At 34.5% G+C, this 17,373-nt stretch overlaps 2 protein-coding genes across 4 annotated transcripts in view; both read right to left on the bottom strand.

Moving 5' to 3' along the window:
- LOC125840740 (transcription factor MYB48-like) overlaps positions 1 to 8,132 on the bottom strand; it is a 28,778-nt gene extending 20,646 nt beyond the window's left edge. For both annotated transcript variants that reach the window (XM_049519715.1, XM_049519716.1), the window contains exon 1: positions 7,918 to 8,132. The gene's annotated coding sequence lies outside the window, so the exon portion shown is untranslated. The remainder of the gene's footprint in view (positions 1 to 7,917) is intronic.
- On the bottom strand, positions 7,068 to 8,056 carry LOC125840739 (transcription factor MYB48-like). Of its 2 annotated transcripts, XM_049519713.1 has the most exons (3): positions 7,885 to 8,056; positions 7,660 to 7,789; positions 7,068 to 7,561 (listed from the first exon to the last, which is right to left on the bottom strand). In XM_049519713.1, the coding sequence occupies exons 2-3, from the start codon at positions 7,713 to 7,715 to the stop codon at positions 7,069 to 7,071; spliced, it is 549 nt and encodes a 182-aa protein (XP_049375670.1). In that variant the 5' UTR covers positions 7,716 to 7,789; positions 7,885 to 8,056; the 3' UTR covers position 7,068. The 2 variants fall into 2 exon arrangements, with proteins under 2 accessions (XP_049375670.1, XP_049375669.1); XM_049519712.1 differs by lacking the exon at positions 7,885 to 8,056 and having other exon boundaries at positions 7,660 to 7,831.
- Positions 8,133 to 17,373: the final 9,241 nt, after the last annotated feature.

Raw genomic sequence — 17,373 nt, 5'->3', positions numbered from 1 at the left:
AGAATCCGATTCTTGATTTGTGATTCATATGCTGACTCTCGACCTCGATTCGAGACTTAGGTCTCAGGTTTAAAGTCAGATCTCAATGTGGGTGTCAGATTTCGGGCTAAGATTCAAGGTTATATCTTAGATCGGGTGTCGGGGTGGGATCATGAATCACGTGTTAGGGTGTGGTTCTAAATTGGGTAAAAGAGACGGATTTTGGGTCCAAAATCGGGTTGGGTCCTGGTTAGGAATTGGGTTCAGGTCCTAGATCGGTCATAGCGGTTGGATGTTGAAGTCGAATCCCAATTGAAAAGTTGGGTTTTTGAGTGGAATCTCAATTCGAAAGTCGAGTATTGGGGTCGAGTCTCAATTCAAAAGTCAGGTCTTGCATCGAAAGTCGGGGTCGTGTCTTAAGTTGGGTGTCGAGATCGGATCCCAATTTGGGAGTTGGATCCCACGTCGAGTGTCAGGGTCAAATCCTGATTTAGAAGTCAGGTCCCAGTTTGGGTGTGGGTCTCGGTTCGAGTGCTAGATTCGAGTCTGGGTCAAGTGTCGAAGTTGTGTCTTGGATCAGTCATCGGGTTCAGGGTCAGGGTCATGGTTGGATCCAATTTGAATGTAGGGTCTTGGGTTGGTAGTCGGGTGTCGAAATTGGATCGGTCGTCAAGGTCGTGTTCAACTTCATGTATGAGGGTCAAGATCGGGTCCTAGTTCGAATTTTGGGTCCTAGGTCGGGACTTGGGGTCAGATCCTGGGTTCGAAGTTGGGGTCAGCTTGTGGTCGGATCCTAGATCAATCGTTGAGGTCATGTTCCAGTTCTGGTGCCAGGGTCAGGCGCCGGCTCAGCTATCGAGATTGATTTCCAGGTCAAAAATTATTTTCCTAAAAACTAGTTTCTACTCTCTAGCAAAAAATAAAAGATATTTTCTCGAAAATGTTATTCTTTCACCAACCAAACAATAGAAAATATTTTTCACCAATCAACCAAACATGAAAAAAAAAAATTAGAAACCAACTTGTTTTTTTAAAAAAATAGATTGAATCTCGTCTTTTTCTCTTTTTCTTCTTATGGAAGCATTAGAATGATTAAAAATCTATATAGATTGACGAGGACTATTCCTTGCTACTAGATAGTGTGTTGCGCACTTACGATGCATGAAGGCTTTTAAACCGTTAATTAAGACATTTCTGAAAATCATGTTGGCCACTTGTACTTATTTTGTGGTCACCATATGTTAATATATTCAAAATCATGTCATGCAATTTGGTTAACTTCAATTGGTTTTATTTTAACTGATGTGATGGGTCATCATATGTGTGAAAAGCAATGACCAATAACTTTATGATACTTGGACATCAGAGCAGATCTAGAGTGTAATCTTATCGACAAAAAATAATTATATGATATTTATAAGGTAATTTTTAAAATATTTATATGCCTATATCAATTTTGAACCTTTAAATATTAGATTAGGAGTTGACATAGCGATTAAAAAATATAAAACTTACTTTGAGATTTTAAATTTAAATTTCAAATTTTAAAAATAAAAAATTTGAATCCGCCTAACATATGTGAAAATCCTAATGGTGCAAAGAATGAAACATCACTTAGCTCCACGACACTTTTTTTTTTTTTTGGAATCAGCTGGATGAAATAAGTGAAAACTTTAGGCACATATTGTACTATTATATTTTTGAGTTATTTTTTCATTTAATTTCTAAGAATAAACCGTCGGTAGTAGTTATTATATGACAAAATGCTTATAATTAAGTTTATTCGTGTTATATACACTACATTGTGGATGTTCATTAAAATACTTCATAGTCTCCTATAGCTATTTGAAGAAGTATGCAATCAAGTAAGTAGCTCGAGTAAATAGCTTGAACGTAGTTTATGCAAATACTATAAAAAAAATAGCTACAAATTTCTTCTCTAAATTGCTCTTATCTAATATATTTTTATGATAATTTGTCGCTAAATAGGATGAACGACAAATTTTACTATTTGGTTATAGAATTTATCTGCCGCTACATCCTATTTTTCTAATAGTGAGATGACTTGTAAACAGTTTCCTGAAACGTCTTGTAGCAGCTTTTTAAAGCTTGCAATGGAGTAGACAACTTATAAATGAAAAGCCTTGCAACATCTTTCTGAAAAGTCTCGAAACAACTTCCTTTAATAGGAAGCTAAATCAGTCGATTTTTCGTACAACAATCACAAGAGAAATAAAATATATCTCTCCCGACTTCCTCACTACATTTAATTTCTAAAAATTAATGAACCGTCGGTAGTAATTATATGAAAATGCTTAATTATAACAAAATACTAATTGAAAATGTATTTTTTTAGCTTAAACTTTTTTGGTGTTGAAATCAAGAATGTGTTTGTTTCAAATCAAAAGGATGTATGTTGCTTAATTATGTTGTGTCATTTGAACTCAATAACATATAGTCTCATTAATTCCTATATAAATATTGACTCCAAAGATTATGTGAATTGCTTTTTAAAGGAATTTTATAGATGAGTATAATTACAACACTTACGAAGCCCTTAAAACATTGATTAAGTGATTTATTGGACACTTCTAGCAGCAACAAAAGGATAATAAGATATGTCCAAGGAGTATTGATCAATACACCTCAGTTCACAATCATATCACTAATCAATTAATTTATGTCAAAAGTTTAGAACTTACAAGTAGATAATGTGTGCAATTAATCTTATCTTAGCTTCATCCATTTTTGTCCTTTTAAATTGCATGTGATAGAATCGAAAGATAAGGATATTGTTGAGGAGTCATCAAACCTTTTCCACATTTCTATTTTTCTTGGCTTATCTTGAACAACACTAATTATCCTATATAAAATATTTGCTTTAAAGATTAAAGAGGATAGAGAGTCTCACTTCCATAGATTCAATTGGGAATGCTTCTAAAGATCGAGTCCTTATCAGAAATATGTGTAGAGGTTCGAGATGGTAGGAGTGGACCTAACGTGAGTTAAATACACTAGAAATATGGAAACAATAAAAAACTATCGGACCAGAGATGTGATTGCATTATAAGGTCGGGAAGGGGGGTTGAATAGTGTCTTGACAAATATTAGACCTATTAAAATTTATCTATAAAAACACCTTATCAATTAAACTTAATTACAAGAAACGTGTTCTTTGTATTGATTCAACTAACTCATGTAGCAAGTTATAACGTTTGAATACATGTAGAATATAAATTTTCACGTGAAAATCCTTCTTGTTCAAAGGAGTAAAAACACGACCCTCTTCAAAAATTTCTCTTTCAAAACATCACTAATCAACCAAAAGTTTAAAGTTACAAAAAATTAAATCATCCACTAAATAACCTACAATTAACTCTTATTGTAGATGAACCTCCAAACTAATTTTAGCTTAAAATTAACAGTTTAACTTTGTCCTCTAATAGTTATTGTTGGAGACCTATTAATAAAAAAAAATGTAAAGAAAAAGCTTGGCCAAAATCCCTTTGAATTTTTTTAGCTTTTAACAAACGTCTTGCAATATTAAAAATTGTTCTATTCTTTCTTTCAATTCTTTCATTCTCTCCTTAATTTATTTTATTGTGATGAGTATGGTATAAGATGGTGTTGAATTTCATGAGACTAACCAAATTCATTAAATTCTTTTGAAGTAAATTTGCCTTCTCTGTTAAACCTTAAAGCTTCAATTTTATAGCCAATGTCTATTTTTAAGGGTGTTTTGAAATTTTGAAAGCATCAAATACTTTAAAGAAATAAATCTAGTTAACAAACGTCATCAAGGAAGAGCAAGATGTATTTATTTTTATCAAAAGAAGGTGGATTGATTGGCCCACACACATTTGTATAAACAAGTTGGAGTGATTTGGTTGCTCCATGGACTCCTTTAAAAAACTCTTCCTTGCATACTTTTAACAATATAAGCTCTAGACAAATGATTAGGATGGTTGATTGAAGGGATCACATGCACCATGCATATTCTTTTCTTCTATTGATTTGAGTGTTGTAAAAATCAAGATTCAAATTTCATGTCCAAATAATTCATCTTGCACATGATGATTAGCATTCAAACACATTGTATCAATTGTCTAAAGATTCAAAGAAAATGATTTATTAGCAATTAAATTTCCACTTGAATAGAATGATCTCTAGGCCAATGATGAATATTTTTCATTATCAAATCCCTTTACAATAAGTTGAACCAAACTCAAAATATTATTTGTCATTTTTTACACCTAATAAACATCTTTAATCAATTTATGGCCGCCATCAATTTTATGTGAGATTGAAATTCTACTCATCCCTCAATTTTAATCTTTGAGATACCTCCAAAAAATATTATCTCTTATCATTTTATTGATCTCTACAAACAACAATTGTCGAGCAGTATTATGCCAATGAGAAATTATTCCGACGGGTATTATTATGTCGATATGAAATGGTTCCGGCAAGTATATGAACTTCATGAATCCTCCTGGGTCCCGACTATCCGACAGTGAAAGCGAATGTGTACCAGTTTTTCGTCAGTGCATTACATTTCATCTACATTGCATTTCATATTTATTTGGTGTTGAGTTGTTGAGATGATTGTGAAACTGATTTGACTCGTTACATTTGAGACATCTTGTGATATCATCACTAGTGTAACTGACAGTTTTGGAAATATATGTTTAAATTTTCGTGTTGAGGGGATTTATTTTATGACGTAATTATACTGTTGAGAAAAGAAACTTTTAAAATATACCTCGTTATCACTTTTAAGAAGGGTTAGTAATGAAATCTTGCTGAGTACATGTGTTTTCCTACACACTCTATTCTTGATACACCCTTTTTGCGTGCAAAAACTGAGTTAGGTACTAGCGGTACTTGACTTGCTCCTACTATTGAGATTGGTGATTGTAAAAATCAAGATTCAAATTGCATGTCCCAATAATTCATCTTGCACAGGATTAGCAGTCACACACATTGTATCAATTGTCTTAAGATTCAAAGAAAATATATATTTTTTTTTTCATATGCACATTAGCAATTAAATTTCAACTTGAATTGAATGATCTCTAGGCCAAGGATGGATATTTTTCAATATCAAATCCCTTTTCAACAAGTTGAACAAAACACAAAATATTATTTATCATTTTCTTTACAACTAATAAACATATTTAATTAATTTATGGCCATCAACTTTAGAAGAGATTGAAATTTTTTTTTAATCGTTGAGATATCTCCAAAAAAAAATATTATCTCTTATCATTTTATTGATCTCTACAAACTTGTCTAAAAACTAAAACAATTATCGAGTGATATTATGTCGATGAAAAATAGTATCGGTGAGTATTATTATGCCGATGAGAAATGGTTCCCACAGATATATGGACCTCATGAGTCCCCCTGAGTCTAGACTATCCGACAGAGGAAGCGGGTGTATATCGATATTTTTGTCAGTACATTGCATTGCATTACATCTCATCTACATTGCATTTCATATTGATTTGGTGTTGAGTTGTTGAGATGATTGTGAAACTGATTTGACTCGTTATATTTGAGACATCTTGGAATATCATCACTGGTGTAACTGACAGTTTGGAAAAGTATATGTTTAAATTGTCATGTTGATGTGATTTTTTTTATGATGTAATTATACTATTGGAAAAAATCTTTTAAAATATACATCGTTCTCGCCTCTAAGAAGAGTTAGTAATCAAAGCTTGCTGAGCACACGTGTTTTCCGTACTCACTCTATACGTGATGCACCCTTTTTGCATGTGGGTACTGAGTCAAGTACTAGCGGTACTTGACTTGTTGCTACAATTGAGATTGTTGATTATTGGATTCAGGGTGAGTTGTTTCCTGTTCAACAGTACTGGATTCTAGAGCTCCTTTATTTTCTGTCTTATTTCGTTCTAGATAGTTGTTTTAGTTTTGAGACTTGTTTCGTATTCATAGATGCACTTATACTGGTGTCACCAGGTCCTTTAGGTAGTTTGCTTTTTAGTTTGTTTATTCCGCATTTATACGAGTTATGTTTAATTCAATATTATTTCTACATTAGTTGAATTCGTTAGTTGATCTATTCCTAATTCATTCTCTCTATAGATCTCTTTTCACCTTCATAATCTTGGAAGGATGTCTTGGTTTTAAGAAATTGCTATAGTGATTCTTCTTTATCTCATCTTGATATATTTTTTTTTCATGAGTTTGTAAAGAACCCTCCAATTAACACATCGTCGTGGAGTCTAAATCATTGAAATCTTTAATAGCACAAACCACATAAAATAAATTTAGATATTGAAAAGTGAAGGAACTTTTCTGCCACACGTACATCGTCTACTTCCTCTCCTTACTTCTTTATTTATTCACAACAACCATCATTTTTTAACAACTTAAATGGATTGGATTATTTCATTTTTAAAACTTCAAAATAAACCATTAGTGTTTGAAGTCTTACTTTCTTCACTTGATCAATTCCTTGGAGAGAAATTTGTAAGATCTCTCTTGCTTCCTTTGAGGTAATTACATTAGTCACCTTCGAATGAGAGTGAGAGATTGTTGATTATTATTTCTTATCTTTTTCAAGATATTCTTTTTATGTTAAGGCAAAGTTTCTTCGTGATTTTGATACCACGTTGTTCGAAAATAACACCTCACATAAAAAAAATTATAATAACAAAAACAAGAGAATAACGAAGATACCAAGTTCTTTTAACGTGCAAAATACAATACTCAAGAGAAGCAACACAATACTACTATAGTGAAAAATTTAACACACTAGGTAGACTCAAGAAACTACTACAAATCCAAAAAGAAAAACCTCTTTATAGTATACATCTCATTATAACACTCCTCACACTTTATTTTTCTTATAGACTATTTTCTATTCATTATTGATAAACTACTCTCAACCAAGCAAATGATAAACTTCAACCAAGCAAAATTTGTTTTATTTGCAATTTGCATTTCACAAATGATAACCATATTGCAACTTGTTTACCCATCTTATTTTTCTTTATTAACGTGTTAGAGTACAAACTCATCTTTCAATACCTACACCAACTATAAAAAAACAAAGAGCCTTCAAACAAATAACCCTTTGTTAGCCAAAAATGTGTTATCCTGGTTATCCAAGCAATAAAACATAGGAAACATCTTACTTTCTTCTTGATCATCAGCCATCCATAAAGTGTTTGGACAATAATCCCATATAGTTGATGGCATAATTTGTTTACTCTTTGTTTCATTTTCTTCTGATAATTCAATGTCTTTCCATATATCATCCATAGAGTACACCTTCATGTTTTTTCCTTTATCATGGTCAACAACTTTCTTTTGTAGTCCACCTATATGGTAGAAGTTCCTTTCGTTGTTTTCCATAATGGGTGTGAAATCCACATCAGGACTATTAGACGAGAAAGATGAAGTATTGGAGAAGGATGAAGATGGAGAAATACTAGATGATGCTTTGTTTAACTTCCTCTCATCTTGAGCCTGCTTCCTCATGTGTGTTCTCCAGTAATTCTTTATTTCATTGTCTGTTCTCCCGGATACGTCCCTTGCAATTCTTGACCATCTAAGTACATAAAGGAATTTAATTTTATTATATATATAGCGCGGTTAGAAATTCTAACAAGATAAAAAAACATAAAGAAGTTTGAAGTATAGTCAAACCTATTTCCCCATTTGGAGTGGAGTTCAAGAATAAGACGTTCTTCTTGTGGAGTCATCTTTCCTCGTTTGAGACCAGGATGTAAGTAATTCACCCATCGTAATCTACAACTTTTTCCTGTTCTTCTCAAATCTATTTACACAACATAAAAACAAAATTTGTACATAGAAAAAAAGAGTTAGAAGTTGTTCCATGAAAATAAAATTTCATGTCCAAGACAAGCCTACCTAATCTATATATCTCCCGCCAACCTTAAAAACCTGAAACTTTGGCTAAGAAATCCCATCGTCGATCGCCTAACAAATTCACATAAAATGCAAGTTGAAGGTCTTCTTGTTCTGTCCATGGTCCTTTTCTCATTTCTTCTTGTGCCATCTTCTTGCTCTTTTCTCTTTTGAGTTGTATCCCTAGCTATTTCTAGCTTAGCCTTTTTCTTTGAGTCACCTACTTTGTTGGTACATAGTGTTTATGTACATAGATCATATTTATAGTGGAAAATATACTCATGAAAGGAATAAAGGGATAGGATATTTTTAAATATATGTAGGTATATTAAAGTCCATTACATTGGGGGTCCCGTTTAATATAAGTTGATTGTAGTAGTGTAAGAATATTCTATCTTATAATCAATATAATTTTAGTGATAGCAAGTCAGTGTACTTTATAGGAAAGTTGTGATCAGTGGCGGAGTCAGAAATTTTATTGAAGATATCTACGAATAATGATGTGTGGCTGTTAAAATAAAATAAAAAATATTGTGTTATTTGGGGTTTAAAATTAGAACTCCTTGACTCAAATGGACACCCATTACCACTATATCAAAGGCATAACTTTTGTCAAGGGTGTCCAACTTTTATAAATATATATCATTTAACGTAGTATTCGACATATATATATTTTCCAACGAAGGGTGTCCAACTGGGCACTGGCAATAGCTACGCCCCTGGGTGTAATGGGAATTGAACCCACACATGCTTAGAAGACTCTCACACATATCACTAGACTGTAAGTCTGAGTTGTAAACGTTTATTATTTTATTTTATTTTATTTTTCTTAATTTTGTTGTTTTTAACCATTGCATATTGATCAAGTTCAACACTAGTGTATAAGGTGCGACCATTAAAGGGATAAATCGTTTCCAATGGGAAATACGAATCAAGTTCAAGACTTGAGGTTAAAAATGGAGGTAGTGCAGCCATCAACTACATGTGTCCAATTAGGAGGATAATAAGACCCTAATTAGTTAAGATGTGTCGCTGGGATTTCGATCATAGTTCAGACGTACTTATGTGTTATTCCATTAAGAAACAATAAAAAAGGATAAAAAATGTTTTAGCATATTGGTGATTTATCTCATGATTGTCCTTCATTAACCTATCGACTCATAGCATTATCATTTGTTTCAAACATATCCTTGGACAATAAAAAATGATTCAACTATGTTTTTGCACTAATGGTGGAAACCACATAGAGGCATATTGTGACTTTTTTAATTGTTCAAGAATCTTTGAATTTTTTTAATTGTTTAAGGGGAAAAGGTACAAGTACCCCCTAAACTATGATCGAAATTCCAGAGACGCATCTTAACTAAACTAAGGTCCTATTATCTCCTGGAACTCTTTTTTTTTTTTTTGTAAATTTGTACACCTTTTTGGCTTACATGGCATCCAAATATCTTCCACGCGTCTCAATTGCGTGGAGTCACAGAGTGTGCCACGTAAGACAAAAGGTGTACACAATTATAAAAAAAAATGAGTTCAGGAGGTAATAGGACCTTAGTTTAATTGATGTGTGTCTCTGAGATTTCAGTCATAGTCTAAGGGTACTTATGTTTTATCCCTTGTTTAAGGGTATATTTGACCTTTTAAATTTCTCAAATGCATGCATTATTATTAAATTAATATATTTGATATTAAATTTGTACTAAAGAAAATATTTTGACCCTTTTATTTAAAAAGGAAAAAAAAGGGGTCCATCATCACTTGTTCACTTTGTAAGTGGTATACGACGGTCCATTGCCCCATCGTGGTGGAAAGAAGCCAATGTTGCATTTATGATGTAAGCCACTAAAAGGAAAGTGCCTAAGTGATGATAAATGTAGAATAAGAGGTTGATATGTTGATGCAACTTTCATAACCAGCTCTCCATTTCACTATGACACTCATTGTTGGAATTTGTCTCTCATTCGATATTTGCATTGGAGCTCGATGAATTCAAATTCGTGCAGCGTAGGGCTTCATTCAGAGGGAAGTGCTCCCTACTAAAGCTTTTAGCATAGTCACCTAACTTGAACCTGAGACCTCTGATTGATGAAGAAACAGTCTCATCCACTACACTATATCCCTTTTGATGGTATCTTTAGGAAAACTTAATTATGTAAATAGACGTGTGGAATGCACAAGTTTTTCCAACTAGGATTGTTATTTTTAATATCCAAATCCACCAATAAAGGTACCTAAAATATTGGAGGAAGACATTACCAATTGATCTACGTTCATGGTTACAAACCTTTAGTAGACGTCTAGAGTCTTCCTTCATTTGTCCATTAAGTAGTGCTTAGTTTTTCTCAACCTATGGACAATTAATTTTTTGTGTTGGTTATAGAATAATATCTTGATTATTTTCTTGGGAAAATGCATAAGTACCCCTCCAACCTATGCCCGAAATCCCAGAGACACACTTATATTATACTAATGTCCTATTACCCCCCCCCCACCCCCCCCCCGAACTTATTTTATAAATAATTTTCTACTCCTTTTCGGCCTACGTGGCACTTTTAATCAGATAGCTTGAAAAAATTGCCAAGTTGGGCCCCAGAGGATAGTGCCACGTAGGCCTAAAAGGGATAGAAAATTATTTATAAAATAAGTTCGAGAAGGTAATAGTACCTTAGTATAATATAAGTGTCTCTGAGATTTCGGACATAGCTTGGGGTACTTATGCATTTTCCCTATTTTCTTAGTTGATTATAGTATGTATTGTTTTATATTGTAAAAGACTCCATTGACAGGATAGAGTCATTTTATAATGAGAGTAAGACGGTAGAGGTTGAGACTATTGGGAACAATTCCTTAGGTGTTACAAAAACAATTGTAAACCTAAAATTGGGGCTCAAGTTTTGGGGAAAGTTTGGAAAAAAACCTATAGAGGTAGAACGTGGCTTTTGCCTCTCTTTCCCACGCTAAATACTTGTGTTAATTTATATTTCGCAATTTATTTGCTTCTTGCATAGTTGCTCAAATAACTTGGTTGTTTAAGTTGTCGTCAAACTAACAATTGTTATCAGAGCCAGATCTTTTCGATAAAGATTTCACCTTGAAAGACTACAAATGATTGCACTTCTTGGAGTTCAAGAAGGTCAATTAACAACAAGACCACCATGCTTCAATAAAAAATACAATGGCTGGTGGAAGGTAAGACTTTGTTATGAGAGAAGATCTTGAATTAGGAAATATTATCGGGAAAGGTCTCAAAGTCCCTTCTACAATAAATGACAAAGCAAATAAGACTATTCCAAATAAGAGGGACGAATAGAATAATAAAGATATCAAGAACATTTAAAGTGTAATACCTCGGATTTCGATAAGAGAATAGGTTGCATGAATTTTGGCTAAAGGTTAAGGTCTATGAGTCTAGTCTACGGTTCGTAGACCAGTCTCATAGAAATGGGAAAATAATTTTTTGATAATAAAGTTTCAGTACCTCATACTACGGATGACCAGTATGGTCCTTTGAGTGATCTACGAGTCATAGATGGGTTCCATAGAAGCAATGCAGACTTAGTGATATTTTTGGGGTTAAGGTTAAGTTTTACAGTTAGGGTCTACGGACCGTAGGGATTCCTACGAGCCATAGAAGGGTACCGTCAAGTTGAGTAAATTTTAAGGTCTCATTAATTGGTCTACGGTTGACCAGTACACTTTCTACGATTTGTAGGTCTCACCAATAGACCAATTCTGACAGTTATTTCTTAAGGACTTTTAGGTCTTTTCCTATGTGTTTTAGGCCTATGTTATGTCGTTTTGGCCTCTATCCTAAGCCCTATATAAAGACTTTAACTCCTAAATCTACCCATTTTAAACTCGTTCTCTTATTTCCCCAAAACTTAACCAAATTCACTCTCTCAAATTCCCTCTCAACCTTCAATTCACCATTCATCTTGGGCTTGGAGTAGCAAGGTATGTGGGCATTCACCTATGGATTTTTAAAGGTTATACATTTCTTAGGAAAAATGATATTTATGATGTTAGAGTGATTTAGAAGAAAGTATCAATCTTGTTGTGAAAGATTTTTCTCACATACGAATATGATCATGATTGTGAAAGGTATTTCTCACATATGGATTCATATTGGTAAAAGGTTTTCTCACCTATGCTTGAATTGTGTGTTAAGGAGCTATTCTATATTTTGACTTTAAGATGCGGATTGATCATTGTCTTTCCTATGTTATAATGATAATTGATTTTTATCTATTCTGTTGGGATTTGGACTTAGCACCGAGAGAGCTTTGAGGTGGAGGCTCAAATAGGGTAGTCTATAGTAGCAACCCCTAGTCCCAAACTATGTGCCCCCGTAGGATTGTCTTAAATGACCTAGCTAGTAGATCTACTTTAGCAAAAGATGATGTGTACGGATTCTACCTTGGCAAGTGGAATCCTCTTCTTTTGGTACGAGGGATATACCACATTTCGTGATATAGTTCTCATGGTCTTATTGTCAGTTAATATAATTACATGTTTTCCTTGTTATGGAAAAGCCAATGGGAAAGGAATTTGGGCCAGAAAACTTTTAAATAGTAATTTGAGAATTTCTAGCCTAGGCCAAACTTGGACGAAATTTGAGTCAGGTGAGGTCTAGGGAAATCTGGTAATGGATGGGGGATTAAATTATGAGTTTGATCACGTGAGTGGATAGCCAAGAAGTTAAGGAGCATGTACGTCTTTACGGAATAGAATTCAGGCGAGTAGAACTCCCGAAACTGATCTTGGCGTGGAATGATAGTTTTAGAGCGTCCAGGTTTGAAGGTAAGTTGTGCAATGGGAGCTTGGAACTCAAATTTTGAGTTTCTGTCTCCGTGAAAACCGTTGGGGCGGAATTAATGGGTCGTTGTGGCAGGACAATCGCGACTTAAATTGGGGAAAACCCCCAAAAATCATTATTTTCTGCAAAACTTCATTCTTAAGAGCTAAGGCACGATCCAGAGCAGTTTCTCATCAGATTCCAACAATTTCTAGCGCTAAAGGTAAGTTAATTACTCCCCTAATCCGTAATTCGATTCTTAGAACTTAGAATCTTGGGTAATTATCGTTGGGGGAGGGTTTTGGCTTGAAGTTGATGGTGGGAAAAGCCCTAGATGAACATTAGGATCATTGGATTGGCCTTGGGTTAATAATGTTGTTATTATCTGAGTAAATTAGATCTTATTTAGCGATCCTTGCATTAATTGCTTGTTTTAGATCAAGAACGAGTTGAAAGACACCGAAAAGGGAAGGCTCATGTGTCTTAGTAGTATTCGAACTTGATTTCGAGGTAGGTGATAGTTCAATTTCCTGATTGTGTGATATATGCTTGTTAACTACTTCATTGTATACATGTGTGTATGTGAATAGAGAAACATGAACTGAATCGAATGAAATGAATATGTATGAACAATTACATGCCATAAACTTGTTATTGACTGTGCTGATATACACTATTTTATGGGTGTGATTGTGATTGTGATTGTGATTGTGATTGTGATTGTGATTGTGTTGATTGGACCGGGTGTCACATTCTGACACATATATTGGACCGGGTGTCACGTTCTGACACATATATTGGACCGGGTGTCACATTTTGACACAAATATTGGATCAGGTGTCAAGTTCCGACACATATATATTAGATCGGGTGTCACGTTCTCACACAACAGTTTGGGTGTGAGTTCCATAAGAGAACCACTTGTGATTGTTACATTTATATTATCTAACATGGTTATTGGGAAATCGTATGTTGTTCCTAAAATGATGATTGAATTGTGCGCTCTGTATATGTGTGTTTACTTTGTGGTGATGACTTGTTTATATTGCGCTCACCGGAGTAGCCGCGTGATCCTACCAGTACACCGTGGTTTTGTGTACTAATATTGCACTTGCCCTTTCTTTGTTAAGTACAGGACATCTTCAGGCAGCTATTGACAGATCTCAGTTAGGAGATCATTGACCGAGACCGGATTTGAGGGTGAGCCGGTTCTTTTAGGCTGCCATGGATCCATCTCTTAGTTTAGTCCATTCTTTTCGGACTCAGACTAGATCTTTAGACATTTACTTATGCTTAGCTTTCGGGGTTGCACCCTCTTTTTCTTAAACTTGTGGATTATTAGAATTTTGGTACAATGACTTTCAGTTCTAGGTGTTGAATTTCCGCGACAGTTGTTTGTTTAACTTTCGGAGTTTATGGAAACTCCTCATTTTAATTCGTTATTTAAACCTGTTTCTGTATCTTTAAATGGTTTAGTTTCTTTAAGTTGCTTGGTTGGGTTGTAGTTATGGTTCTTCCACTGGAGGGTTAGTGTGGGTGCTAATCACTGTGGTCGGGGTCGTGACAGTTAAAGCTAATATCCCACAAATATGAATATGTTTCTTCAAGGTTTTCTTACGTCTCTTAATTTAAATGCATTGACCAATCTTAAGAAATATATGTTGTTTCTCTAAGTCTTTAAATGTTCAAATGTTGGTCATGCATTACATGTTTCGGTTATCTATGTCATCATATTTGTTTATGCATATTGTTTCATATTTAGTGCATTACATGTACTAATGCATAGTTGTGCATACATTGCCTCATTAATGTAGGGTCTGCCACTCTTACCTCTCACACACCTAACTAGTTGATCATCCTACTGGATTTGAAGAGTTGGTGAATCCTCATGTTTCGAGGACCGAGACACATTTACTTGATTTATTTATTTTTAGTTTTTGGATGATGTATGTGGTGTGTGAGTTATGTCTCAACCACTTATTTGATATTTTAGATGATTTGTTGAAACTATTTTAGACTTCCTCTTTGCCAAACTCTTTGTTTTTATGAAAATGTTTCTCTGAAATTTATATTTCTATTATCTTATATGATGTGTGCTAAGTTACACCTAGGAACCTTCAGTGCGGATCCTGAGGCTTCTAGGCTCATCCCGAGCCTTCATGTAAAATTTGGCTTTAATTGGAGGTTGGGTGTGAGATCCATTTTTTGTCGAAACTGCCTTTTTGGAGAGTTTGGACATCTTTGTTAGGTCTGAAATGCCACATTTTGTGAGATAGTATATCTTGTTTGCATGCACAGATCTCGAGTACCCCGTCGTGGGTTTTGAAAGTTGGGTATTTATGTTGATGCACCAGCAGCTAGTGCAGGTGACTTCCTTCAGTGCGATCACGAGAAAGCCTCTACGATCGCAAAAGGCATTGCACCTAGCCATAGCGATCGCATGGCCTCTTGGTCGTGATCGGGAAAAGTTGTCCAGTGGCGTTGATCATTTTTTGTAATCGTGATCGCAGATATTGACCTCTCTGATCATGGGGATCATTTATAATGTGGGTCACGATTGCGACACTCATGTGTGATCGCGGTGAGTATTTGTCTAGACTTTTAATTAAGACTAGAGAGGATTCAAATCTTATTTCAAAGGTTCACTTTGAGGTTTTGAGAGTTATACACCTCTGAATTGAATGATTCTTGTTGGATTTGGTCTGGATTGTACTTGGCTTCGTATTAGAATGATCAGGAAAGTGCGCGGAGCATCGGGTCGAGGTAATTCTCATCCCAAAGAGATTGCGTGGCTTCATTTTTATGTTTTCTTGTTTTCTTTTTGCTTGTTGTTGAATTATTCCCCTCTGAGCCAAGAATTGTGTCCCATTTTACGACACAAGCTTGGTAAGTTAATTATGACCTTTTGACAGATCAATTTCAGAATTTCCGACGTGGGTCTTACAGTTTTGTTTTTGACTTGATTTTGGGTTTGTCTCCAATTATTATATTTTTTGTGTCAAAATGCTTATTTTGATGTTGTGATTCTATTTTTGATAGCATGGCAGTGATCAGGAATCTTTCAAAAAGGCGAAGCTCTATAATCGTGATTTGCAAATATGTGCGATCAACTTTTAAGGTAGGCAACGACTTACGACTTTAGATTGAGTTTGTGTTTGTGATTAGGATGGGTTTCTAGGTTGTTTAATGTTTAGATATTAGAATTCATGTTTTAGGAGCCTTTCGAGTAATTAGGATCATATTTATCTAGTTGTCTTGATTCCTTCATGCCTTGTGTTATCTCTTGATTTATTGTGTTGCTATTGGTAGTTGATTCATGTTTTCTGATTAGAAATCATGTCTTATGTGGTTGTTTGGGTTTTTTAGGAAGTGATAGCATGTTTATTTCATATCTTTTGATCATGCCTTACCGAGTAGTCTTCGTGGGTACTTGTTTATGATTATTGGAAGCTTGTTATTGGCCTTAGCTTAGGTGTAGGCTAGTGATTGTCTTAAACTCGTGTTCTGGAGCTGATAGGCCTTAGAATCGCTTCAAACAAATTAGTTCCCTATAGATTTATTTAGCAGACTTGGTTCTAATAGTATAGGTCTTAGCTAGGCGGTAACTCAACTTCGATGACCTTTCATCTATAATTCCCTTTCTACTACAACCCAAATGATTCTCAGTTATGGTTTTGGGCTTCATTCGATGATTCAGGGTTGGATTTAGTTCAGACGTAGAGTGGTTCATTGAAAACTTAGGGGTGAGTGTCGATCCACAGTATCCTTATGATGGTGAGCTTCATATGGACTCTTTTTCGAATGATCATATAGCCGCAGATTTAAGGTTTGGGCACATCATTCTTATAGTCGCAGATCAAGGTCTATACATATGATCTTCACCCGCAGTCTGAGATTCGGATATATTAGCCTTTATTGAGTTGATACATAGAGGCATGGTTCTATTAAGTTATTTGGGCATCTTATCCTCTATTTGACGTATGGGCTATCACTCCCCAATTTTGGATTCATAGGTTCTCATACTCGATCTATAGTTGTAGCTCTTTTGTGTACTCGTCGGGCTTATGGGGAACCGTTTGAGTTATTTACTTTGAATTGTGTGCAGTATACCTTCTAAGTTTATGGGGATCCAGTTAAATTTTAGCTAGTTACTTGCTTTCCTTTTCGTATAGTTCTAGACTCATGTGTACTTCAGTTTGATTATCCTTATCTTCTAGTTTCTTGACTTCTAGTTAGTGTTATTTCTCATTTTTCATTATAGTATTTACCTTCCAAGCTCAGTCGGCCTATGATGCCTACTAGGTACCTGTTGTTTTGATACTCATACTACATTCTACATATGTTTTCATGATGCAGGTCTAAGAACCAGTTACCAACATTAATATTGAGTCAGTTGCAGGAGGATTCTGAGACGAGGGTGAGATTTTGGCATTCTAGATCATACATGTCTCCTTATATTTAGTTTTGGCTAGTCTTTTGCTTTTGAGATAATTCTATATATTTTGATCCACTTTTAGGACTTATACTCTTTTGTAGTAGTTATGTGCATGTAACTACCAGGTTTTGGGATTGGGTCTCATTTTGTTGTATATATATATATATATATTTTTACCTTAGTCTTATCTTCCGCTTTGTCGTTTAATTATATCATGTATTTCTTATTTTTGGTTGTTTCTACCATGTATGTCGGCTACTTG

The sequence above is a fragment of the Solanum verrucosum genome, unplaced genomic scaffold, assembly GCF_900185275.1.
Source record: "Solanum verrucosum unplaced genomic scaffold, falcon-dt-bn FXZP01000187.1, whole genome shotgun sequence".
In the NCBI taxonomy this organism is placed as follows: domain Eukaryota; kingdom Viridiplantae; phylum Streptophyta; class Magnoliopsida; order Solanales; family Solanaceae; genus Solanum; species Solanum verrucosum.
The sequence above is the reverse complement of the archived record's forward strand: the minus strand, read 5'-3'. Positions and strand labels throughout refer to the sequence as shown.

Bases quoted from the DNA above. Each gene is read 5' to 3' on its own strand.
- LOC125840739 (XM_049519713.1), bottom strand. From the start codon at position 7,715: ATGACTCCACAAGAAGAACGTCTTATTCTTGAACTCCACTCCAAATGG. The intron at 7,562-7,659 runs GTTTGACTATAC...TTATGTACTTAG, and splicing joins CACTCCAAATGGGGAAATAG to ATGGTCAAGAATTGCAAGGG.